The sequence below is a fragment of the Delphinapterus leucas genome, chromosome 11 (genome assembly GCF_059928025.1).
Source record: "Delphinapterus leucas isolate spDelLeu-1000000601 "Yukka" chromosome 11, BTC_Dleu_Yukka2, whole genome shotgun sequence".
Classification (NCBI taxonomy): domain Eukaryota; kingdom Metazoa; phylum Chordata; class Mammalia; order Artiodactyla; family Monodontidae; genus Delphinapterus; species Delphinapterus leucas.
In genome coordinates this window covers 34,433,894-34,461,643 of record NC_143139.1, presented here as the reverse complement: position 1 = coordinate 34,461,643, position 27,750 = coordinate 34,433,894, and the positions used below count along the sequence as shown (strand labels likewise).

At 36.2% G+C, this 27,750-nt stretch overlaps 2 protein-coding genes across 9 annotated transcripts in view; one reads left to right on the top strand and one right to left on the bottom strand.

Moving 5' to 3' along the window:
• Positions 1 to 15,885, top strand: part of TWF1 (twinfilin actin binding protein 1) — a 35,107-nt gene extending 19,222 nt beyond the window's left edge. For all 4 annotated transcript variants that reach the window (XR_002644367.3, XR_002644369.3, XR_002644370.3 and 1 more), the window contains one exon: positions 11,866 to 15,885. The gene's annotated coding sequence lies outside the window, so the exon portion shown is untranslated. The remainder of the gene's footprint in view (positions 1 to 11,865) is intronic.
• Positions 7,850 to 27,750, bottom strand: part of IRAK4 (interleukin 1 receptor associated kinase 4) — a 32,681-nt gene continuing 12,780 nt past the window's right edge. For 3 of the 5 annotated variants that reach the window (XM_022572413.3, XM_089920564.1, XM_089920565.1), the window contains 6 exons: positions 19,384 to 19,498; positions 18,849 to 18,958; positions 15,361 to 15,544; positions 14,384 to 14,446; positions 11,827 to 11,985; positions 7,853 to 11,697 (listed from right to left, as the gene is read on the bottom strand). In XM_022572413.3, coding sequence (XP_022428121.1) covers positions 11,662 to 11,697; positions 11,827 to 11,985; positions 14,384 to 14,446; positions 15,361 to 15,544; positions 18,849 to 18,958; positions 19,384 to 19,498 — 667 coding nt within the window. In that variant the 3' untranslated portion in view covers positions 7,853 to 11,661. Of the gene's footprint in view, positions 11,698 to 11,826; positions 11,986 to 14,383; positions 14,447 to 15,360; positions 15,545 to 18,848; positions 18,959 to 19,383; positions 19,499 to 27,750 lie in introns of all 5 variants that reach the window. The other 2 variants (XM_022572417.3, XM_089920566.1) reach the window with 2 other exon arrangements.

Sequence of the window (27,750 nt, the reverse complement as noted above, 5' to 3'; positions counted from 1 at the left end):
TGTGGGTTTTTTTGTTTGCTCTTTTTTGGTTTTTTTTTGTGGTACGCAGGCCTCTCACTGTTGTGGCCTCTCCCGTTGCGGAGCACAGGCTCCGGACGTGCAGGCTCAGCAGCCATGGCTCACGGGCCCAGCTGCTCCGTGGCATGTGTGATCTTCCCGGATCGGGGCATGAACCCGTGTCCCTTGCATCGGCAGGCAGACTCTCAACCACTGTGCCACCAGGGAAGCCCACTGTTTGTGCTTTTTACAGTATTTTTCCTGTAATTGCTTTCTAATCTCATAGCATTGTGGTCAGAAAAGATGCTTGATACAATTTAAATTTTCTTAAGTTTACCGAGGCTTGATTTGTGACCCAAGATGTGATCTATCCTGGAGAATGTTCCATGAGCACTTGAGAAGAAAGTGTATTCTGTTGTTTTTGGATGGAATGTCCTACAAATATCAATTAAGTGCATCTTGTTTAATGTCATTTAAAGCTTGTGTTTCCTTATATATTTTCAGTTTGGATGATCTGTCCATTGGTGAAAGTGGGGTGTTAAAGTCCCCTACTATGATTGTGTTACGGTCGATTTCCCCTTTTATGGCTGTTAGCATTTGCCTTATATATTGAGGTTCCCTATGTTGGGTGCATAAATACTTACAATTGTTATATCTTCTTCTTGGTTGATCCCTTGATCATTACATAGTGTCCTTCCTTATCTCTTGTAACATTCTTTATTTTAAAGTCTATTTTGTCTGATATAAGTATTGCTACTCCAGCTTACTTTTCATTTCCATTTGCATGGAATATATTCTTCCATCCCTTCACTTTCAGTCTATATGTGTCTCTAGGTCTGAAGTGGGTCTCTTGTAGATAGCATATATATGAGTCATGTTTTTGTTTCTATTCAATCAGTCTGTGTCTGTTGGTTGGAACACTTAAGCCATTTGCATTTAAGGTAATTATCGATATGTATGTTCCTATTACCATTTTCTTTATTGTTTTGGGTTTGTTTTTGTAGGTCTTTTTCTTTCTCTTGTGTTTCCTACCTAGAGAAGTTCCTTTAGCATTTGTTGTAAGGCTGATTTGGTGGTGCTGAATTCTCTTAGCTTTTGCTTGCTTGTAAAGCTTTTGATTTCTCTGTCAGATCTGAATGAGATCCTTGCTGGGTGGAGTAATCTTGGTTATAGGTTTTTCCCTTTCATTCCTTTAATTATATCCTGCCACTCCCTTCTGGCCTGCAGAGTTTCTGCTGAAAGATCAGCTGATAACTTTATGGGGATTCCCTTGTATGTTATTTTTTCCTTTTTCCTTGCTGCTTTCAATGTTTTTCTTTGAATTTAATTTTTGTTAGTTTAATTAATATGTGCTTTGGTGTGTTTCTCCTTGCATTTATCCTGTATGGGACTCTCTGTGCTTCCTGAGCTTGGATGGCTATTTCCTTTCCCATGTTATGGGGTTTTTGACTGTAATCTCATCAGATATTTTCTCAGACCCTTTCTCTTTGTCTTCTTCTTCTGAGACACATAATTCAAATGTTGGTTCATTTAATGTTGTCTCAGAGGTCTCTGAGACTGTCCTCATTACTTTTCATTCTTTTTTCATTATTCTGCTCCTTGGCAGTCATTTCCACCATTCTATCTTCCAGCTCACTTATTAATTCTTCTGTCTCAGTTATTTTGCTATTGATTCCTTCTAGTGTATTTTTCATTTCATTCATTGTGTTGTCCATCACTGTTTGTTTTTTAGTTCTTCTAGGTCCTTGTTAATCATTTCTCATATTTTCTTGATCCATGCCTACATTCTATTTCGAGATTTTGGATCATCTTTACTATGATTATTCTGAATTCTTTTTCAGGTAGTTTGCCTATTTTCTTTTCACTTATTTGGTCTTGTAGGTTTTTACCTTGCTCCTTCGTCTGTGACATAGTTTTTTGTCTTCTCATTTTTTTTTTTTTTGATGGGTGGGGCTGTGTTCCTGTCTTGCTGGTTGTTTGGCCTATGGTGTCCAGCATTTGTGTTTGCAGGCAGTTGGGTGGAGCTGGGTCTTGGTGCTGAGATGAGGACCTTCGGGAGACCTCACACTGATTAATATCACTGGGACCTGACGTTCTCTGTTAGTCCAGCAGCTTGGACTCAGTGCTCCTACTACAGGAGCTCAGGCCTAACCACTGGACTGGGAACCAAGACCCTGCAAACCATGTGGCACAGCAAAAAAAAAAAAAAAAAGAGAGAGAGAAAAAGCAACAAATACAAAAGAGCAGAAAAATAACAAAGAATAAAGAATAATATAAAATTATAAAAATAAAAAATATATTAGGAAAAATAACAATAAGAATGAAACAAAGCAAAACAGAACCACAACAGCAATAAAGAAAGAAAGAAAGAAAGAAAGGAAGAAAGGAAGGAAGGAAGAAAGAAAGAAAGAAAGAAAGAAAGAAAGAAAAATAAAATAATAAATAAGTAAAATAAGAATAAAAGTTTTAAAAAAGTAGTACCCTGGTATCTCCTCTATCAGTGTCCTTGCCCCAGTGGTGAGCTACAGCCTCCCCCTGCCTCCGTGGTAGGCCTCCAAGATCTCTAGGTAGGTCTCTGGACCTGCTGTGTCAGTCCCACCTCTGCGTGTTCCTCTCACCATCTCTTCCTGAAACTGGCCCAGAGCACATGTGCCCGTGCAAGCCAACTGGGACGTAGTCCTCCACAAGCACACCCACAGGGGCTGGCGCAGCCAGGAGGCCTGTTCGGTCTGCCTGGATCCGCTTGGCCAGAGGAGGCCCTGTCAGGGGCCACACTTGGGCTGTCAGGTCCTGTGTAGGTCCTGGGCTCAGGCCCAGGACCTGCATGGCTGGAGGGGCCCCAAAGGGTGAGGGTTAAGGCTCAGGACTCCAGCATGCTCGCCAGGGCCTGAGCAGGCAGGGGAGATGTTGGCCACATTACCCTCTGATGCCCTGATCTTGCATAGGTCCCTCTCTGTCCTTGCTGACCTCCTTGCTGTGAGTGGACTGCTCCACTCGTGGGAACCTCTCCCCTCCCCCAGCACACCCTCAGGGGCACTGGTCCCATCCCACCTCTGCTTTCCCTCCCCCACTTCCCTCCCACTTCTTACCTGGTTGCACAGGGATTCCTCCCATCCCCTTAGGTGTCTGAGGTCCCCCACCAGCACCTAGTAGGTGCCCTAGTTGTGAGGAGACATGAACTCCACATCCTCCTACTCTGCCATCTTGACTCTGCCCCAACATATTATATATTTAATATATATATGATATATTACATATTATTGTATATAAAGTACATATATAATATATGTATGTTATATTATAATATATTACATATTATATATATAATGTAGTATAATATAATACATATATTATTGTATGTAATATAGTATAATACAATATATTTATTAATATATGTAATATGCAATATATTATATATAATATTATATACTTTTATATATTATATATCTATTATAAAATATATTTTATATATAATATAATATGTAATATAGTATATATTTATACATAATATTAATATATTTTATACATAATATTAATATAATATATATTATAATACAATATAATGCAATATGTAATATATTAAGTATAACATGTTATATATTATATATTATAAACTTATATATAAATAATATATAAATATAATAAATATATTACTTTATAATATATATTATTATGTATAAAAATATGTATATTTAACACAAAAGAATGCAGGAAGTGAGGGGCAAATTTATATATATATATTTATATATATTCCATGTATTTTAATTTTCTTGTCCTTTCTTTTTCCATGTTTTCTGAGTTATTCTCTTAGTGCTGTCCTGGGGATTACAATTAACATCTTAACTTATAAAAAATATAGTTTGGAGTAATATAAACTTAATTTCAGTAATATACAGAAAATTTGTTCCTGTGTAGATCTGTGCCCAGCCCCCTCCTTTGAACCATTACTGTCATACAATTTATATCTTTACACATTGTGTGTCTGCCAACACAGATTTTTAATTATTGCTTCATGGCATAATTATTTGCTTTAGTCAGAAACAAAAAATACATTTTAATGTCTTTTATGTTTACCTTTGTAGTATCTTTACTGGTGCTTTTTATTTCTTCCTGTGGATTTTATTTAGTCTCTAGTGTTCTCTCATTTCAGCTTGAAGGACTTCCTCTTTTCTCAAAGAGCAGATTTTCTTGTGACAGGTTCTCTCAACTTTTATTTATCTGTGAATGTCTTATTTTCTCCTTCAATATTTTAGGATTGTTTTGTTAGAATTACTCGTTGAAATTCTTTTTCTTTCAGCACTTGAATATATCATGCCTTCTGACCTCCATGGTTTCTGATGGAGAATCAGATAATAATCCTATTGAGGATCCCTTATACCTGCTAAATCTCTTGTTTCTTGCTTCTTTCAAGATTGTCTTTGATTTTGCTGTGTCTAGGAGTAAGATTTCTTTGAGTTGATTCTACTTGCGGTTCTTACTTTCCTGGTAGTGTGACTTAATATTTTTCATAAAATTTGGTAAGTTTTTGGCCATTCATTCTTCAAATACTCTTTCTAGTACTTTCTCACCTCTCCTCTGGAACTGCCATTATACATATGGTGGTTACCTTGAAGCTACCATGCAGGTCTCTGAGGATCTGCTCAGTTTTCTTCTTTCTTTTTTCTTTCTGTTCCTCAATTGATTTATTCAAGATTGATAACTCTTTGTTTTTTGCCTGCTCAAATCTGCTAGTTAGGCCCTCTGATGAATCTGTCATTCCAGTTATTGTACTTTTCAACTTTGGGACTTCTCTAAATTTATCTCTCTTTATTGATATCATCTATTGGGTAAGACACTGTTCTCACAGTCTCCTTTAATTCTTTATCCACAATTTCCTTTAACTCTTGTACATATTTAAAATAGCTGATTTAAAGTCTTTGTCTAGTAAGCACAACATCTGGGCTTCCTTAGGTACAGCTTCTATGGGCTTTCTTTTTTCCTGGGTATAAGCCATACTTTGCTGTTCCTTGCATGTCTAGTATATTTTTACTGAAAGCTGGGAATTTAAAATAATATAATGTGGAAACTCTGGGCATCAGACTGCCCCCTCCCCAAGGTTTGTTGCTGTTGCTAATTGTTTTAGTTTTTGTTTATTTAGTGACTTTATGAGCTAATTTTGTAAAGTCTGTATTCTTTGTGATGTGTGGCCACTGAAATCCCAACTCAGCTTAGTCATCAGCTAATGAATGGACAGAGATTCCTTAAACATCTGAAACCAATAAATGCTCCAGTTTTTGCTACAGGCTCTGTGTTCATGTTGAGACACACCATCCACACTCAGTCAGGCAGCTTAGACTCTGCCTTAGCTTTCACTACCTACTTGTACAGAGCCTGAAGATAAGCCAGAGGTGAGAGCTTAGGACCTTCTCTGGTTTTTTGAGCATGCACACGGCCTTACATATGTGCATGGCTCCAAATGCATTGGAGACTTTCAAAGCCATAATGCACATCTTCTCCCTCAGCTTTTCCTTTTAAGCTCTTTAGCCTATTGTTTGTCCCAGTGGTTATTCATCACCTCAGGCAGCTATGATTAAAACATTTGCCAGTAAATGGTTTTGAAAAATGACTCCATATAGAGGCTTTTAGTGCTAGGTTAGCTTTAGTCAGGTCAGAAAATATAAGCCTTTGAATGGGGTCTTCCAGGGAACCTCCAGACAGGTCAAATAATTACAGTTCTTTCAGAACCAGGCTTTGAAGGGCTCCAGCTCTGTTCTGTTCCCTCTGGTACCAAAAATGTGGGCTGTTATTTTCAAGGCTACCGCTGAGCTAGGAAGCAGCAGATAGGACTAGTGTAAGTTAAAATGCCACAAAGCTTGTTGTTCTTACTGAGATTCAGCTGTTTTTCTTGAATAAATGCTCTTGGAGATGCTGCAAACCTTCGATTGGTTTTCAGTTCTGAAAAAGTCAATTTTGACAATTTTTGCTAGCCTTTTCTTATTTTTTCATGGGGAGGAGAATTTTTAGAGCTCCTTTGCCATTTTCCAGGCCTGTATATTTAAGGGCAGGTGCTATTATTGATCTTTCTTGGCAAAAAAAGAATCTTGGTATGGCAGGGCTTTCTAATATGTTTAACAGAGTAAGATATAGCATGTTCCCTCCACTAACTTATGAATTGATTTAAGAATATTTAACCAATGCATGCCACTAATGGAAGTGACATTGAGTTTATTTTTAAACAGATATTGGTCAGTATGTCAACAGTTTTAAGGCCACTCATTAATTTATAATAGTCAAACTCTGTTATTGCTCTAAAGGATTCTAGTCTTTCTCTAAGATATATAATGGTGATATGAATCTCTTTTCTATAAAAGTTCTATCATTATTTAGATATTTTATAAAGGGGAAGATGGGCTAAGAAGGTAGTCCTCATTTAACCTTTTATTTTATTTTAATTGGAGTATAATTGCTTTACAATGTTGTGTTAATTTCTTCTGTACAACGAAGTGAATCAGCTATATGTGTATATATATCCCCTCCCTCTTGGAACTCCCTCCCACCCCCCCTCCAACCCACCTATCTAGGTCATCACAGAGCACTGAGCTGAGCTCCCTATGCTATACAGCAGGTTCCCACCAGCTATCTATTTTACACATGGTAGTGTATATATGTGAATCGTAATCTCCCAATTCATGCCACCCTCCCCTTCCCCCTCTGTGTCCACCCGTCTGTTCTCTATGTCTGTGTCTCTATTCCTGCCCTGCAAATAGGTTCATCTGTACCATTTTTCTAGATTCCACATATATGCATTAATATATAATATTCGTTTTTCTCTTTCTGACTTACTTCACTCTGTATGACAGACCCTAGGTCCGTCCACATTATAATACTGTGTAAATTTAAGGTGTACAACATGTTGATTTGATACACTTATATACTGCAAAATGATTACCACTGTAGCATTACCTCCATTCTAATTCTTAAAAGAGGTGAAGACACCATCTGGCAATTAGAATGGCTGTCGCAGAAGAAGGGGCCAGTCACAGTCTAGGGTTTAGATATCATCATTGTGGGACAGCCTGAGATGATCAATCTCTGATGATTTAATTCATACTACCTAAACTTTCAAAAGACTTCAGTATAAACCAGAATGTGATCTTACTATTCATAAAAATATATTCTGCAATAGAAACTGATATGTAGGTTGTAACAGTCTTTGCCACTGTGCATTATCTTCCAAAAGGCAAATCCAGACAAAAAATCAAAATGAAAAGAAAAGACTGCCAGATAAACATGGCATTAGTGTGAGCCAAACAGATTAGATGACTTTAACCACTATCTTCACCAAATTACCCTGATGTATAAATAGCCAGTAGAGGAAAATATCTGACATAATCTGAAACACAGTATTCCTTTTCCCAGGATAGTAGTAGAAACTTTGTGACAGCGTCTTCTTCTTGGCTCATTGCTGACCCAAAGGTCTCGAATAACACAGTCTAACATGCAAATAAAACTTGATTCAGTTTAGGATTTTTTATTATTATTTTTTAAGTTACAGTACATTCTAGTCATTTCTGAGACTACACACTGGTAGCCTGCCTTCTTTCTTTCTTTTCTCTTTCTTTCTTTCCTTTCTCTTTCTTTTTTTTCTTTTTTCTTTCTTTCTTTCTTTCTTTTCTTCCTTCCTTCCCTTCCTTCTTTCCTTCCTGTTTTGTTTCTTCCTTCCTTTTCTTTCTTTTTTTTCTTTTTCTTTCTTTTCTTTCTTCTTCCTTCCTTCCTCTTTCTTTCTTTCTCTCTCTCTCTCTTGCTTTCTCTCCTTCTTCCTCCCTCCCTTCCCTCCTTCCCTTCCTTCTTTTCTTTTCTTTCTTGCCTTTTTTTTTTTTTTTTTTTTTTAGCTTGGGTGTTGTTAAACCTTCTTAGCCAAGGGAATCTATCACAATACATAGTTTTAACATTTCCTTAACACTTCTCACTACCTGATGTTGTCTTACTTATTTACTTGTATATTATCATCTCCATCTGAACAGAGACTTTCTCTTGAGAACAAGCTCCTGGAGAACAGGGACTTTGGATATGTACATTACTTTTATAAGTGTCTGGACCACAGAAAACAATCAATAAATATTTGATGAATTAATTTACTGATTTTTGTTTTAGGTGAGAATATTTCATAAAATGATTTTTCCTAATTTCATCTGAGAAATGAAATCTTAGTATTAATTTTGGAGATTCATTGTTGTTGCCTCCATACTATTTTTGAGACTAGAATTTGAATGATTAAAAAGCCAGTCCTATCTGTGTCCATTCATATAGTGGAATAGTACAAACTTTAAAGGAGTATGGGGAGAGGTTGGTCAAAGGGTTAAACTTTTGGTTACAAAATAAGTAAATTTTGGGGATCTAAAGTACAGCATGGTGACTATAGTTAGTAACACTGCATTGTATACTTGAAATTTGCTAAGACAGTAGATCTTAAGTAGCCTCACCACATCAAAATAACTAAAAAAGTAACTATGTTAGGTGGTGGATGTGTTAGTTAGCTTGACTGTGGTAATCATTTCACAATGTACAGTCAGCCCCCTGTATCCAAGGGTTCTGCATCTGTGGATTCAACCAAGTGTGGATTGAAAATATTTGAAAAAATATTCCAGTAAGTTCAAAAAAGCAAAATGAATTTGCCACATTGGCAACTATTTACATATTTACATTGTATTTACAACTATTTACATCACATTTACATTGTACTGGATGTTATAAGTAATCTAAAGATGATTTAAAGCATACAGGAGGATGTGCATAGGTTATATGCAAATACTATATCATTTTATATAAGGGACTTGAGAATCTATAGATTTTGGTATCCACAGGGGTCCAGGAACCAATGCCCTGGGGATACTGAGGGATATATATCAAACTATCACTTTGAACACCTTAAGTACATACAATTTTTATTTGTCAATTATACTGCCATAAAGTTGGAAAAAATAAAATATACGCTTGTTTTGAAAGTGAAAAATGGGATCATAGATAGCTGGGATCTATAGCCATTTTATATAGTTATAGAAGAAAAAGTGATCAGAGCAATAAATGCTTTAGAATGTCTTAAATTTGTCTTAATTATATGTCAGAAAAGTAAAGCAAAACATTGACTAATTGTTCCTATTATCTGCTTGTTCCTCATAGAACATATTGAGAGAAATTCAGAATTAAAAACTTTTAGTTGGCTAGCTCGCAAATCAATGGGTTAGAAATATGGGGGGAAAGGCAGTTGTTCTTTCTGGAAATGGGGTAGGCCAGTGGTTCTCTACTGTGGTCTCATTACTTATTGGTTTGCACAATCATCAGTTGTTGGAGGCAACGTTACAAGTTCACATCAAAACCTCTGTCAAACATTTTTTTCAAAAATCTATTTTTTTCTGTTTCTATAAAAGATTAGGGGGAAGTATATTCCAAATGCAGTTAAGAAAATGCTTCAACTAGATGTCACCACAGGCCATTAAATTCTGCCTTGAGGAAACAGTGAAAAGAGCCTGTACATTATTCTCCTCAGAACTTTAGTCAAGTCCTGCTCAGCTGCAAGCTGAGGGCAACCCCCCTGCTGTTCATTCCTAGAGTTAAGTGAGTCACACAAGTTCAAGGGTCCACGATGCATCACACACCATCAGGCATGAAACCGTGTGGAATCTTGCTTTGGAATCTTGGATTGACTGTATTGTGGCTCTCAAAAGAGTTAAGGTACAGTCTTATCCTGAGAGAGAAGCCATGCCTAATTTTGGAAAGTCTGATATCAATTCCATTTGATTGGAATGGAAACATCTACCAAATTATACTGTGAAATTTTCAAAATCAATGAAACAGGTTACTCATTAAAAACTTTTTAATATGGTTTGGTCACAGCCCATAACCACAGCTACATCCATGGCATTTTACATATATGCTTTTATTTCAAGTAATAGTTAACTCATTATATTTTATTTTTAAAAAAAATTTTAGTAATTTTATTTTATTTGGCCATGCCACGGGACATGAGGGATCTTAGTTCCCCAACCAGGGATCGAACCCGTGTCCCCTGCATTGGGAGCATGGAGTCTTAACCACTGGACCACCAGGGAAGTCTCTCATTATATTTTAAAATAACATTATTATTTTCAGGGTTATAAGCCATACCGTGCCTCAAATTATGTGAGTTCCTGTTGAGATTAATGTGACCAAGTCATTTTATTTATTTTGCTTTTCAACTAGCAAATGTTTTTTGCTTAAATGCTTAGTTTATAAAGGTGATTGATTTGAAAACAGTACTCTCTCTGTTTCCCAAGAAAGCATTTAGGAAGGTCTAAACAGTACAATATAGAGGATGATCATCTTCTACTATAGCTCACGCTACATACTCTTGTTTTGAGTGTGTTAATGAAAGAACTAATGATACCCAGTGTATTGAATGAATGAATAATTGCAGATATTTGGTATTGTGGACAGAACCTGTGAACATGATGGGGTAGCCCTGTGGGAGAATCATCATGAGAATATCTGTATTCATTTTCTATTGCTGCATAAAAAATTACCACAAACTTGGTGGCTTATAGCAACTTATTTATTATCTCACAATTCTGCATGTCCAGGCACAGAAGTCCATGTTTTCTACTGAGGGTCTCACAAGGCCGAAATTTAGGTGTCAGTGGGGGCTATGGTATCATCTGAAGTTTGGAGCACTCTTTTAAGCTAATTTAGGTTGTTGGAAGAATTCAGTTTCTTGAGGCTGTACAACGAAGATTCCAATTTTTTCTTGCTGGCTGATAGCCGGAAGGTAGCTTTCATCTCCTAAAGGCCACCCATAGATCTTAGCCAATGTGGCCTTCCTACAACATGGTAGCTTACCTCAAGGCCTACAGGAGAATCTCTTGGACTTCTTGTAAGCTCTTCTAAGCTCACCTTATTAGGTCCAGCCCCCAAAGCAGCATCTCCTTATTGACAGTCAAAGTCAGCTGATGAGGGACTATAACTGCATCTGCAAAATGCTTTCAAATTTCCCATATAACATAATCTAACAATGGCCATATCATCATGGGAGTATCATCAGGGCATAACTGGCTTATGGTGAATGATTGCTTAAAATAGCACACTGTGAACATGACCCTATAAACACATGACTGTAATAGCATTTTATAATCATTTATGTAAACATTAAATTTTATATCACTTTACAAGTTACAAAGTGCCTGTACATATTCTGCATCATTTGATTTTCATGACTACCTGTCAGAGAGGCACAGTAGATAATTAGTCCAACGTTACAGGTGAAAAAACCAAGGTTCAAAGCAGCTAAGAGGTTGCCCAAAGCTTTACAGAAAATTAGTAGTGGAGTCAGGCTTCAGCCCAGGGTCTTTTCACCCTATAGTTCAGTCCTCTTTTTTGTTAATTCTGAGTTTTCATACTGTGTTTGGTAAAGTTCCAAGGAGATCTCAGGGATTACGGTAAGACCTCAGAGTGAAAGTAGGGCTAAGTGTTGCTACGGTGGCTCTACTTTTGTTTGTTCTATATATTGGGGGTTCTACACAAGCTTTAATAACCACTGCGCTTCATCATGCTGTCTTGTCAAAGGTAAAGAAGAATGCTTACAAAAAAATCTTAGTTTAAAAAATGATTTAGATAGCTGTATATAAAAACCCAAGAGTCTATTCCAGTAAAGTTTTAAGAAGCTGTGATTTCTTGCAGCAGTTGTTGAACCTTTTATAAAGAAAGAAAGATAGAAAAAACAAAAGAACCACATTAAATAGTTGGTTTGAAATGTACACTAAGGAAAAAATGACAAACCCCACCTCCTTCACTTTTTAAATATATGTTAAAAAAAATTACCTTCTTAATGTCTGGTCTTTTATTTTTCTTTTCATGCAGACATTGACTGGCAACAGAGTACATATTTTCAATGGAAGTGGGATCAATGTCATTCATCTTCGTATCAAGATAATCTTCAATTGTCTTTTCTTCATCTTCAATTTCTTCTTTAATATCCAGCTTTAAGACAAATGTTAAAACTTTGAGTGTCAAATAAAAGGGAAACAAATCAGATAAATTTATAAATGTATTTATAAATAAATATAAATTATATTTATATTATAATTAACCTATATTATCAATTATATTATAAAAGAATACATTTAAATTATTTAATCTACATCATATTAACATTTACTCTTAGTTTACTATCTACCGTTGTAACCTTATTAAGAATTGAAGACATCTAGGAGAATCTCTATTTATTTACTTACTTACTTATGTATACATATATACCTCCCTCCTAGAAACTTTCAGCCATTTGCCTATTGTTTTTTTTTTTTTTTTGCGGTACGCGGGTCTCTCAGTGTTGTGGCCTCTCACGTTGCGGAGCACAGGCTCTGGACGCGCAGGCTCAGCGGCCATGGCTCATGGGCCCAGCCGCTCCGCGGCATGTGGGATCTTCCCGGACCGGGGCACGAACCCGTGTCCCCTGCATCGTCAGGCTGACTCTCAACCACTGTGCCACCAGGGAAACCCGCCTATTGGTTTTTGTATTTATGCGACTGAGCTAATTGCTTTCATGTACTCAGCAGTATTTACTGGCGGCCAGCACAAGGAGGTCTGCTTCTTTGCTGTGCTTCTGATGATGCAATTCCAGCTTCTGAATGCAGACCCCCTCCCTGCACAGGCACACTTCTCTATGCGTACTCACACTGTTGAATCAAAGAGAAAGAGGGAGGAAGAGAAAGGGGGCAGGGCCACGATGAAAAGGTAATCAATCGGGAGAGAGGTGGAGGACTAGGATGGTGTAGTGGGTTGAGCGGTAGCCCCCAAGAGATATGTCCAAGTCCTAATCCCCAGAACCTGTGAATGTGACTGTATTTGGAGAAAAGGTCTTTGCAGATGTAATTAAGCTAAGCATTTTGAGATGAGATCATCCTGGATTACCCAGGTGGGCCCTAAATCCAATGACAAGCATCTGTTTAAGAGACAGAAAGAAGAAAAAAAAAAGACACAAAGGAGAAGACAATGTGATCACAGAGGCAGAAATTGGAGGGATGTGCATACAAGTCAAGGAATGTCAACAGCTCCTGGAAGCTGGAAGAGGCAAGGGAAGACTCTCCCCTAGAGTCTGCAGAGGGAATGTAGCCCTGACAAAATTTTTATTTCAGACTTCTGGCTTCCAGAACTATGAGAGAATGAATTTGTCATTTAAAACCCTACTTTGCGGTAATTTTTTCCTCCTATATTTTTCACCTACACACTTTCTCTGTATAATCCAATCAACACACAAAGCTTTGGCATGCCTGTACACGAACAGCTCAAAAATTGTAACTCCATCCCAGGCTTCTTTCCTGACCTCCAAGAACCAATGGGACAGAGAATTTTATTTCTTTGATAAGACAAAATTTCACTATGTGCTACTGTAAAATATTATGAAATATTACAAAAATATTAACTTTTCACAACTATGTTTTATAAATATATTTTAATGTGAAATACTATATAGCATGTAATATTCATTACTACATATCCAGGAACCCATGGAGAGCTTTGTAATATATAGTTTTATAAGGGAAACTTGTAGCAATGTTGTAATATAGAGATATTATACTTATGGTATTTCTTAAAAGTATGGCACCAAGCCTTTGAGCAAATATATTATACCTTTGACTTTCTAATCCTCATTCTAGGGGAATAATCTGGTATACACATGTTGTCTGAATTTGTCACACTGGTTTGTTCCATTAGAACACATAAATTAGAATAAAGTCAGTGTAGTTATTTAACTAATTTTAAGAAAAACTTATATACAGTACTAGGTATTTCTGTAAGTCTTTAATTTTATTAGAAGACTCTCCAAGTTCTTAAAATTTAATATATAGGAAAAAAAAGGCATGGCATAATTTTCCTATAGTTTTAGCATTCAGTTAGTCTATTTATATAATTGTCAATGAATGCCTAATATAACACACAGGTAAAATTTTCTATGATAACTTTATTAAAAAATACTCCATAATAGAAATGGATAAAGAATTTTATTAGCAATTCTATTCTGATATAAATTTCAAAGGAAGCAAATGTTGCTTTTCCTCTCTGCTATTAGTAATCACCATGAAAGTAACAAAATAAACATATACTGGAGGAGACCTCATAAATCATATAGCCCTATTGTGATTTTAGACACAAAGAAACTAGAACATAGAATATATGTGTCTTTTCCAAGCTTCACAAATATTTCAAGGCAGAGCTGAGATTAGAAATATTTGATGCTCTTTCCATATGCCACTATGTAATTGCCAACAGAAAGACTGCCAATAGAAAATGACATTTCTAGATACCAAATTTACCCACAGAAATTTAGATACTAAATGCATATAGAAAAGGACTGGAAAAAATGAAATCTTTCAATTACTAATAACTGAGGTTCACGGTGTTCATCCACAGCTGGAAGTCCAGTTATTATTTCTAGTAAAACCTAAGAAGAAAGTAAAATCCATTAATATGACTCAAGACAACATATAGAAACTAGAAGGAACATAACTCTTGATTATGAAATCTGATGAACAATTTCCACACACTGCATTATGCCCTTTAGGCATGAAAGCGGAAAGAACACGAGCTGTGGTCATTTCTGACCACTCTTTCTTCCCGGACACCTCGGATCCCACCCATACCCACAAGCAGTTCTTTTCTACTGGCAACTTACTAAACAATCAGCACCCCCTCAACATGTGTTCTGGACACTGCTTTTCCTGTCTTGCAGAGGATTTTTCACAAGAATAATTTTCTCTGGTTCTTAGGAGAATATTATTTTCTAAACCTCAGGCATATCCTAGAACCCTGTGCCTTAACTTCACAGTACTATGAAGATAAATATCCATAAATGAAACACATATGAATAAATAAGATAAAGAAGCACCCAATTTCTCCAACCACTCCCATCCACTCCTCATACCATCATAAAAGTTATTAGGAACAGACTGGTAGATCAGAAAATGCCAAAGCATATTTCCTTCAAAAAATATTTCATTTTTAAAACATGACATTAAAGTGCATACTGTATGACACAATTTGTTTTACGCATTAATTCAAGTTTCATATTAATTCATGTGGCAAAAAATTATTTCTTGCAGTAATTTCAGAAATCAATTTAAAAGTTTTACAAATTCAGAGTAGTTTTTATAACTTTCTCATTTAACTAGAGGTTAAAGTGAACAATTTTAATCTTTATGTAAGAGAGCTAAGCAACACAGGTGTATTCAAAATATTCTATTTCAATTTCACAAGTACAGCCAGAATGATTATTGTTACTAATTATATATATATTATTTTATGTGTGTGTGTGTGTGTGTGTGTGTGTGTGTGTACATATATATATATGAAACTTACCACACCAAAGCTGTAGATGTCAGATTTGGCTGTTATTTCTCCTCGCAAAGCTTCTGGTGCCATATAAGCTGTTGTTCCCACAATTCTGCTTGTCAGGACAGTTTGGGCAAACTTCTCAGAAGCCCGTGCAAGCCCAAAGTCAGATATTTTGGCTGTAAAGTCTTCGTCTAGTAAGATATTTGCACTGAAAAAAAGTTTTTCTTTTCAAGCAAATCAAATAGTTCCTTAGGTAGGTGTATGAATGTTTGTATTTATACAGTATCCCACTTTATAATATACATCATAAAAGCCTGAAATTTGTGTAAATAAATGAGAATTTCAGATTAAAGCTAAAGAGAAATAAAATTGTCTTCTTTTCCTTATTGTTTCTTGAGGGAAAATCTAAGGAGAGTAAAAGTGAAATAAAGCTGTTGATATTAGTGAGAGATATTTTTATTATTTCACAAATAATTTATTACAAGGTAACTTCCCTCAAAGTGTCCTAAAGCACCCTTCTTAATTCCTTTCCTAAAATATCCAATTCATTTTAAAACAAATTTTCAACTAAAGTTTCTTAATTATTTATGTCATTTCTTGGGGGGTATTATCTGAAATCTTTTGAAGAGGAAAGAATATGGCTAAAAGATCTTCATTCATTCATTTTATGCATGTGCTCCTACACTCATACTTTCATTCAACAAAACTTTATTGAGGACCCCCAATGTTTTATAGTATTTAAGCCCAGGGCTGGGCATGGGGGCTATCTTTGAATCTTATCTGTAACAAAGGTATAGGAATAATTTTTTAAAATCCAGTAAGTATTCATAATGGTGATATTAGGCACAAAATGCTGAGAGAACAACCATGTGTCTGGAAGAACTGCAGAAAATTCCAAGTAGAAGGTGAAAAGAGTGCATAGTCTTGAAGGATTGTTACAAGTTGAGGTTAAAAGAAGGAAAGAAAGGCATCTCAGACAAATGGAGCAACATGAACACAGTGATGAAAACAAAAAACATATGATCAATTTGAAGAAACTGGTGTCAGTGGAACATGAGGAGAGCTTGAACTTTATCCTGTGAGCAGCAGGATACCAGCTAATGGGTTCATAGTAGGGAATTGATGTTATCAGACTTGATTTTTAGGACCACAACCTGTCAGTATAGTACTGCATAGATGAGAACTGGTACAGACTGGTTAAAGGATGACCAGGAAAGTTTGTAATAAAGCAAACAAGAGATAGAGTGTAAATAAAGGCTGGGGAGAAAAAGGAGGTGCAAATTTTGAGGCACACTCAATAGAACTTTGTAATTTGTATGATATGGGGAATGAGAAAGTCTTTAGCTTGGGAGACAGGATGAATACTGACTTCATTTGATTAAGAAAGAAATACAGAAGGAAGAACTTGGGTTGGAAGAGGAATGAGTGATTTCTGACATGTTGACTTACAGGTTGCTGTGGGACATCTCGGTGGGGTGATTTGGTCTGTAAACACTGAAAATATAGGACTGGAGGCTAATGATACCAATTTGAGAGTTGCCCACATAGAGGTAGAAGTTAAAGTCAATATATCACTCAGCAAGAATATGTAGGATGAACCAAAGAGACGATGAGGTAAGAACACACCAACTGGAATACACCAATGTGTAAGGGATGGGAGATGGTGTCTCTTCTCTTATCTGAGGCTAGTCCCTCTACTTGGACTCCTTTCTACATTCTCAGGAACCTTATGCTATAAATTATCTCATTTCTCTCTTCTGTTCTATCACCTCCTTCTTCCCATAGACACAAAAACATGCTTTAGTCTCTGCCATCTTAAAAAAAAGCTTCCTGAATGACACACTAATTTCCAGTTATCCCTCTTCATGGGCTAAACGTCTTATCAGACTGTCTATACTCACCTCTCATTTCTCTCGCTCCCATTCTCTGCTCAACTACAACCTGAATTCTGACCCAATTACTACATGGAAGTAGGTCTCCGTAAAGTCATTAATGACCAAAAAAGCAATTGACACTTTTGACTAGTTCTTCTAGGGAAACTCTCTTTCCTTGTTCTCAGGGATACCACACTCTCCTGGTTTTCAGCTTACTTGCAATACTTTCTTAGATTCCTTTCTAGACTCATTCTCTTCTACTTGGCCATTAAGTCTTGAAGTTCCTCAGGACTAAATCTTGGGAATTTTTCCTAATCTAGTTCTCTCTTAAAGTGAAGACAACCGTATGATAGCTCTTCAATTAACACCCATATGCAAGTAATACACAAATTGATGTCTTTAGCTCAGACTTCTTTCAGCTCCAACATGTACATCACACTGATTAACACCTCTACTCACTTCTATATCTTAAAGGAACCTCTAACACAACATGTACAAAAGAGAACTCACATTTTCCACCCCCAGCCTGGTCCTCTTTCAGTGCTTTCTCTGTAAGTGAATCATGTCACAATCATTCCAGAATTCAGTTCTGGAAGCCATAAATCCTGGTGTCACTCCTGATATGTCACTCTCCCTGATGCCCCTGCAGCCAAGAATCAGCAAGACTTGCCATCTGAAGCTCTCAAATCTGTTCACGTCTCTTCATACGAACTGCTACCACCAAGCCTTCTATGATAGGCTCCAAGACACCCCTTCTTACAAACTGTTCTCTACACTCAAGTCAAAGTGATCTTCTCAAAACTTAAATGTGGTGCCACATTCTTACTTACACTTTTTCAATGGCATCTGATTACGTCCTTATTTTGGTCTATTAAGTCCTACAGGGCTTAGCTCTCTGCCTACTTCCATAATTTTATCTTACATCAATCGCCCCTTGAATTTCCACACTTCAGTCATTTATTCCACTTCCTGTAATTCTTCATGCTCCCACGTTCCCTTTCAACACTGGTCTCACATATGTGGTTCCTTCTTCCTAGAATGCTCTTTCCCCATTTTCTATGGCTGCCCTCAAATTGTGCCTACTTATTTCCTGTTCATTCTTTGGATCTCAGCTTAAATATCATTTCCTCAGGGAACTCTTCTTTATACTAATACTATAGACTATACACTAAAGTTCTGTTATTATTTTGTGATTATTTGATTGCTGTCAGATGCTACAAATGCTACTTTTGCTAACTATACCATCTACAGTACCTATCATGTCATAAGTGTTCAACTAATATTTGTTAACTAACTAAATACATAACAAGAAAGATAACTGAAATGCACCCGTGGAGGATAAAAGTGATTCAGAAAAGAGCAGTGATCCAGAAAATAAGAAGGAAAATAATCTTGACATGGCAAAAGTGGTCAAGAAGAACAGAAAAACATACTATTCTTTTTAAAAAGGTAAATTAGGATGAATGCTGGAAATAGGTCACTGGGTTTGAAATAAGGCAGATTACAGACATCCTTAGTGAGGAGAGCTTTCATGGAGTGCTCCAGGTTAAGACGTGCATGTGAATAGTGAATAGAAAGAGTGAGAGAAAATTATTCTTTAAGACAGTTTTCCTAAAGCTTTGTAAAGGTAGCATTTACCTTTTAATATCTCTATGAATATGATGGTTTTCATGTAAATAACTGAGGCCATTAGACGCACCCTGAGCAATCTTGCATCTTATGCACCAAGAGAGTGGTGGAGTATCATCCTTATGAAGTAAGAAACAAACCAATTAAAAAAAAGAGGAGGATAAAAAAAATCTATGAAAATATATAATAAGATTTTTTCTAAGCAGCTACTGACAATTATATTACATTGCTAAGAATTTACAAATATCACTTTTTAAGTTGTTAAAAAATAATCTCTAAATAAGATCAAATGGGGATTAGTATTTCTTATTTAACAATAAAAATATATAAGAGCATCTTCAAAGTCTAGCCTTGACTGATATTTTTACATTTTAGATTATCACCTGCTAGGCAATTCCAGTTATTTACATACCAACTGTATAGTTTTCACAGACCAGGAAAAATATTAAGACTAATACACTTTAAATGATCCTGTCACAAAGTAAATATCAGTATTCCAACACAGAAACATAAAGCCTAACAATGTGATGAACAAACATCTTACCAAGCAAGACAGTCTGTCTAGCAATGAACCATTGGGCATGTAAACATACACTAAGCAGAGGTCATCTCCATCACTTGAGAAACCAAGTAGTTCTACTAAGTTTTCATGTTGACACCTGTGACAAATAATTTTCCACTCAAAATTATTATGATACATACATACATTTAGCTGTAGGTTATAAGTTATTCAATTTAGAGCTTTAAAAAAAATAAGCAAGAAATAATTATATGCTATATATCACTGTAATATGATACATATGTTTCTAACATCTTTATATATGTTTATTATAACTGCTTATAATTTTCTGCAAACAGTTCTCCTTTCAGTCAATATTAATCAACATTAGAAGCAAAACTGCTTTTGATTTTATAGCAAAAGCTCAATAATTCAGATCATTGGTACTTGTAATAGTTTGGTTAAGAACTAGGCTGAAGTTTACCTTTGTTTTGTATAATTTTCAATGATAGCACAAACAAGATTTCAAGAAGTGTGTTGAAACTTGTATGACAATCCTTTCAAGAATTCTTTAACACATCCAAAGCACTGATTTATAGACATCTGATTTTTAATTACATCTAATTTATATATTTTTGATCTTTAATCATGTCTGATTATTTACAACCTAATTTGAGTTTCTTTATATACTTGAGAGTAATAAAACTAAATAGAGCTGAAGTATAACAAAACTGCAGGCATCTGTGGCACAGTAGAAAGAAACCTGGGTTCAAAGTCCTAAGTTTAAAGTCCAGTTCTGCCACCTCCTGGAAATGTGACCTCTCACAAGTTAACAGTCTCACTGAGCCTCAGCAACTTTACCTGGTAAATGTGGATAATAATACATATTATGTAACATGAATGCTGTGAGAATTAAACGAGCAAATATATATGAGAGCCCAGAAATATTTTATGAGGTGCAAATTAAGATAGTAAGTGCTCCATTTTCCACAAAATTAGCACATTTTAAAAATAAGTAGGGCTTCTTTGGTGGCGCAGTGGTTGAGAGTCCGCCTGCCAATGCAGGGACATGGGTTTGTGTCCTGGTCCGGGAGAATCCCACATGCCGCGGAGCGGCTGGGCCCGTGAGCCATGGCTGCTGAGCCTGTGCATCCAGAGCCTGTGCTCCGCAACGGGAGAGGCCACAACAGTGAGAGGCCCGCGTACCGCAAAAAAAAAAAAAAAAAAAAAAAAGAGTAGATAACATTTGCTGAATTTATACTAACAAGGCACTGCGGTAAGTGATTTACCTGCTTTGTTTTATTTAATCCTTACAATAACTTAATGAAGTATTTCATTATTAAAATAATTATCCCATTTTACAGATGAGAAAACTAATGAATAGACAGTTAAGAAACTTGGTTAAGTTAAGAATGAATAGACTTCGTCTTGCGAGACCACTGGAATCACAACTAACTGCTGAACAATCAATGACAGGAAGACACTGGAACTCACCAAAAGAGATACCCCATGTCCAAAGACAAAGGAGAAGCTGCAATGAGATGGTAGGAGGGGCGCAATCACAATAATATCAAATCCCATAACTGCTGGGTGGGTGACTCACAAACTGGAGAACACTTGTAGCACAGATCCACCCACTGGAGTGAAGGTTCTGAGCCCCATGTCAGGTTTCCCAACCTGGGGGTCTGGCAACAGGAGAAGGAATTCCTAGAGAATCAGACTTTGAAGGCTAGCGGGATTTGACTCAGGACTTCAACAGGACTGGAGGAAACAGAGACTCCACTCTTGGAGGGCACACAAAAAGTAGTGTGTGCATCAGGACCCAGGGGGAAGGAGCAGTGACCCCCATAGGAGACTGAACAAAACCTACCTGCTAGTGTTGGAGGGTCTCCTGCAGAGGCAGGGGGTGACTATGGCTCACCACGAGGACAAGGACACTGGCAGCAGGAGTTCTGGGAAGTACTTGATGTGAGCCCTCCCAGAGTCTGCCATTAGCCCCACCAAAGAGCTGGGTAGGCTCTAGTGCTGGGTCGCTGCAGGCCAAACAACCAAAAGGGAGGGAATCCAGCCCCACACATCAGCAGAAAAGCGGATTAAAGTTTTACTGAGCTCTATCCACCACCAGTCCCTCCCATTAGGAAGCCTGCACAAGCCTCTTAGATAGCTTCATCCACCAGAGGGCAGACAGCAGAAGCAAGAAGAACTACAATTCTGCAGCCTGTGGAAGGAAAACCACATTCACAGAAAGACAGACAAAATCAAAAGGCAGAGGACTTTGTACCAGATGAAGGAACAAGATAAAACCCCAGAAAAACAACTAAATGAAGTGGAGATAGGCAACCTTCCAGAAAAAAAATTCACAATAATGATAGTGAAGATGATCCAGGACCTTGGAAAAAGAATGGAGGCAAAGATCGAGACGATGCAAGAAATGTTTAACAAACACATAGAAAAATTAAAGAACAAACACCTAGAAGAATTAAAGAACAAACAAACAGAGATGAATACAATAACTGAAATGAAAACTACACTTGAAGGAATCAATAGCAGAATAACTGAGGCAGAAGAACAGATAAGTGACCTGGAAGACAGAATGGTGGAATTCACTGCCATGGAACAGAATAAAGAAAAAAGAATGAAAAGAAATGAAGACAGCCTAAGAGACATTTGGGACAATATTAAATGCAACAACATTCGCATTATAGGGGTCCCAGAAGAAGAAGAGAAAGAGAAAGGACCTGAGAAAATGTTTGAAGAGATTATAGTTGAAAACTTCCCTAACACGGGAAAGGAAATAGCCACCTAAGTCCAGGAAGCACAGACAGTCCCAGACAGGATAAACCCAAGGAGAAACATGCCGAGACACATAGTAATCAAACTGACAAAAAGTAAAGACAAAGAAAAATTATTCAAAGCAACAAGGGAAAAATGACAAATAACATACAAGGGAACTCCCATAAGGTTAACAGCTGACTTCTCAGCAGAAACTCTACAAACCAGAAGGGAGTAGCACAATATATTTAAAGTGATGAAAGGGAAGAATCTACAACCAAGATTACTCCACCCGGCAAGGATCTCATTCAGATTCGATGGAGAAATCAAAAGCTTTACAGACAAGCAAAAGCTAACAGAATTCAGCACCACCAAACCAGCTCTACAAAAAATGCTAAAGGAATTTCTCTAAGTGGGAAACACAAGACAGGAAAAGGACCTACAAAAACAAACCATAACAATTACGAAGATGGTAATAGGAACATACATATCGATAATTACCTTAAACGTGAATGGATTAAATGCTCCAACCAAAAGACACAGGCTCGAAGAATGTATACAAAAACAAGACCCATATATATGCTGTCTACAAGAGATGCTCTTCAGACCTAGGGACACATACAGACTGAAAGTGAGGGGATGGAGGAAGATATTCCATGCAAGTGGAAATCAAAAGAAAGCTGGTGTAGCAATACTCATATCAGATAAAATAGACTTTAAAATAAAGAATGTTACAAGAAACAAGGAAGGACACAACATAATGATCAAGGGATCAATCCAAGAAGAAGATATAACAATTATAAGTATATATGCATCCAACCTAGGAGCACCTCAATACATAAGGCAACTGCTAACAGCTATAAAAGAGGAAATCGACAGTAACACAATAATAATGGGGGACTTTAACATCTCACATACACCAATGGACAGATCATCCAGACAGAAAATTAATAAGGAAGCACAAGCTTTAAATGACAAAATAGAACAGATAGATTTACTTGATATTTATAGGACATTCCATCTAAAAAGAGCAGAATACACTTTCTTCTCAAGTGCACACAGAATATTCTCCAAAATAGATCACATCTTGGGTCACAAATCAAGCCTCAGTAAATTTAAGAAAATTGAAATGATATCAAGCATCTTTTCCAACCACAATGCTATTAGATTAGAAATCAATTACAGGGAAAAAAATGTAAAAATGTAAAACATGGAGGCTAAACAATATGTTACTAATAACCAAGAGATCACTGAAGAAATCAACACGGAAATAAAAAAATACCTAGAGACAAATTACAATGAAAACACGATGATCCAAAACCTGTGGGATGCAGCAAAAGCAGTTCTAAGAAAGAAGTTTATAGCAATACAAGCCTACCTCAAGAAGCAAGAAAAATTTCAAATAAAGAGTCTAACCTTATACCTAAAGGAACTAGAGAAAAAATAACAAGCAAATCCCAAAGTTAGTAAAAGGAAAGAAATCATAAAGATCAGAGCAGAAATAAATGAAATAGAAACAAAGAAAACAACAGCAAAGATCAATGAAACTAAAAACTGATTCTTTGAGAAGATAAACAAAATTGATAAACCTTTAGCCAGACTGATCAAGAAAAAGAGGGAGAGGACTCAAATCAACAAAATTAGAAATGAAAAAGGAGAAGTTGCAAAGAACACTGCAGAAATACAAAGCATCATAAGAGACTACTACAAGCAACTCTAGGCCAATAAAATGGACAACCTGGAAGAAATGGACAAATTCTTAGAAATGTATAACCTTCCAAGACTGAACCAGGAGGAAACAGAAAATATGAACAGACCAATCTCAAGTAATGAAATTAAAACTGTAATTAAAAGTCTTCCAACAAACAAAAGTTCAGGACCAGATGGCTTCACAGGTGAATGCCATCAAACATTTAAAGAAGAGCTAACACCCATCCTTCTCAAACTCTTCCAAAAAATTGCAGAGGAAGGAACACTCCCAAACTCATTCTATGAGGCCACCATCACCATGATACCAAAACCAGACAAAGATACCACAAAAAAAGAAAATTACAGACTAATATCACTGATGAATATAGATGCAAAAATCCTCAACAAAATACTAGCAAACAGAATCCAACAACACATTAAAAGGATCATACACCATGATCAAGTGGGATTTATCCCAGGGATGAAAGGATTCTTCAATATATGCAAATCAATGAATGTGATACACCATATTAACTAATTGAAGAAGAAAAATCATATGATCTCTCAATAGATGCAGAAAAAGCTTCTGAAAAAATTCAACACCCATTTATGATAAAAACTGTCCAGAAAGTGGGAATAGAGGGAACCTACCGCAACATAATAAAGGCTGTATATGACAAACCCATAGCAAACATCATTCTCAATGGTGAAAAACTGAAAGCATTTCCTCTAAGATCAGGAACAAGACAAGGACATCTACTCTCACCACTGTTGTTCAACATAGTTTTGGAAGTCCTAGCCATAGCAATCAGAGAAGAAAAAGAAGTAAATGGAATACAAATTGGAAAAGAAGAAGTAAAACTGTCAGTGTTTGCAGATGACATGATACTATACATAGGGAATCCTAAAGATGCCACTAGAAAACTACTAGAGCTAATCAATGAATTTGGTAAAGTTGCAGGATACACAATTAATGCACAGTAATCTCTTCCTTTCCTATACACTAACAACAAAAGATCAGAAAGAGAAATTGAGGAAACACTCCCAGTTACCATTGCAACAAAAAGAATAAAATACCTAGGAATAAACCTACCTAAGGAGACAAAAGACCTGTAGGCAGAAAACTATAAGACACTGATGAAAGAAATCAAAGATGACAAAAACAGATGGAGAGATATACCATGTTCTTGGATTGGAAGAATCAATATTGTGAAGATGAGTATACTACCCAAAGCAATTTACAGATTCAATACAATCCCTATCAAATTACCAGTGGCATTTTTTACATAACTAGAACAAAAAATCTTAAAATTTGTATGGAGACACAAAGGACCCTGAAAAGCCAAAGCAGTCTTGAGGGAAAAAAGGGAATCAGACCCCCTGACTTCAGACTTTACTACAAAGCTACAGTAATCAATACAATATGGTACTGGCACAAAAACTGAAATATAGATCAATCATACAGGATAGAAAGCCCAGAGATAAACCCACGCACCTATGGTCACACACTCTATGACAAAGGAGGCAACAATATACAATGGAGAAAAGACAGTCTCTTCAATAAGTGGTGCTGGGAAAACTGGACAGCTACATGTAAAAGAATGAAATTGGAACACTCCCTAACACCATACACAAAAATAAACTCAAAATGAATTCGAGACCTAAATGTAAGACCGGACATTATAAAACTCTTGGAGGAAAACATACGAAGAACACTCTGACATAAATCACAGCAAGATCTTTTTTGACCCACCTCCTAGAGTAATGGAAATTAAAACAAAAATAAACAAATGGGACCTAGTGAAACTTAAAAGCTTTTGCAAAGCAAAGGAAACTACAAACAAGACGAAAAGACAACCCTCAGAATGGGAGCAAATATTTGCAAATGAATCAACCGACAAAGGATTAATCTCCAAAATATATAAACAGCTCATGCAGCTCAATATTAAAAAAAACAAACAACCTAATCCAAAAATGGTCAGAAGACCTAAAGAGACATTTCTCCAAAGAAGACATACAGATGGCCAAGAAGCACATGAAAAGCTGCTCAACATCACTAATTATTAGAGAAATGCAAATCAAAACTACAATGAGGTATCACCTCACACCAGTTAGAATGGGCAACATCAGAAAATCTACAAACAACAAATGCTGGAGAGGGTGTGGAGAAAAGGGAGCCCTCTTGCACTGTTGGTGGGAATGTAAATTGATACAGCCACTATGGAGAACAGTATGGAGGTTCCTTAAAAAACTAAAAATAGAATTATCATATGACACAGCAATCCCACTACTGGGCATATACCCAGAGAAAACCATAATTCAAAAAGAAACATGCACCCCAGTGTTCATTGCAGCACTATTTACAATAGCCACATCATGGAAGCAACCTAAATTCCCATTGACAGACGAATGGATAAAGAAGAGGTGGTACATATATACAATGGAATATTACTCAGCCATAAAAAGGAAGAGATGTGGATGTAGAGATGTGAGATGGATCTAGAGACTGTCATACAGATTGAAGTAAGTCAGAAATTGAAGAACAAATATCGTATATTAACGCATATATGTGGAACCTAGAAAAATGGTACAGATGAACTGGTATGCAGGACAGAAATAGAGATACAGATGTAGAGGACAAACGTATGGACACCAAGGAGGGGAAAGTGGAGGGGGGTGGGTAGTGGTGGTGGGATGAATTGGGAGATTCGGATTGACATATATACACTAATATGCATAAAATAGATAACTAATAAGAACTGCTGTATAAAAAAATAAATAAAATTAAATTAAAAAAAAAAGAATGAATAGACAGGTAAGAAACTTGGCCAAGGTTATTCTGCTAGCAAGGTCCAGAGATTGGTACTTATCAAAAAATAGCAGTAATATTTAATGGTGGTGAGATAGCAGTGAAGTCTGAAATTGTAATAAATTGGTGGTAGAAGTATAAATTATCATAACTTATCTACAAAGCCATTTGGACAAATACTTAGAAAGTCTTTATAAAGTTCATGCATTCGGAACCAGTAATTCTTCTAGGACTGTCTCCAGATGAAATAAGCAGATTTGTATTTAAAGGTTTATGTACAAAGAGATTTAAAGGAGCTTTAATAGGTAATATTAAAAATTAGAAACAAACCTAGAAGGGTAATGTTAAATAAAATATAATCCTTATATATACTAGAATGTTATACAATAATTTTAAATGTTTTACAATTATTTTTAATGACATGGGGAAAACGCTACACACTCCTCATGAAGCAAGTACATCAAAATACTAGCAGTGGTTATCTCTGAGTGATATATTTAAGAGATGACTTTTATTATTTAAAAATATTTTCCTGATTATCTATTTTGAACAAGTTACTTTCAGGAGGGGTTAGGGGTACGAAGAACAAATCCTGAACAGAAGGCTTTTTAGTTTTTTCAGTGTGCATTATTTTTACTGTGAATGAATTAATTCCAGTCTATTCTTTCTTTCTTGAAGTTAAGCAACTAGAATTGGTGATTTATAGCAATGGGTCTAATGAGAATAAATTGGTAAATCCCATTAAGGATTTAGATCAAAAGCTCAAGTTCTGGAGTCAGACAGATCCGGATTTGAAATCCACATATTTATTGTTTATGTGGCCTTGGGCAAAGTTTTTAATGTTTCTAAATCTCAGTGGAAAAAAGTGTGTGGGTGTGGGGGGTGTTATAACAATTGTTGGTTAATACATTGCAGTTTCTGGTCTATTGTACATACTCAAGTATCAATCACTATAATTATTGAATAAATTTCCTAATTTATTTCTCCTTATCTTCCTGATAATATCCAACAATTTTCAAACATACTGAGTCAATGCCTTCTAAACATTCTTACATATAACACTTCCCTGGCTTATGGTGTTAACTTATATCAAAGGGACTATTTGTCATATATATATATATATTTACACATATATGTATTTA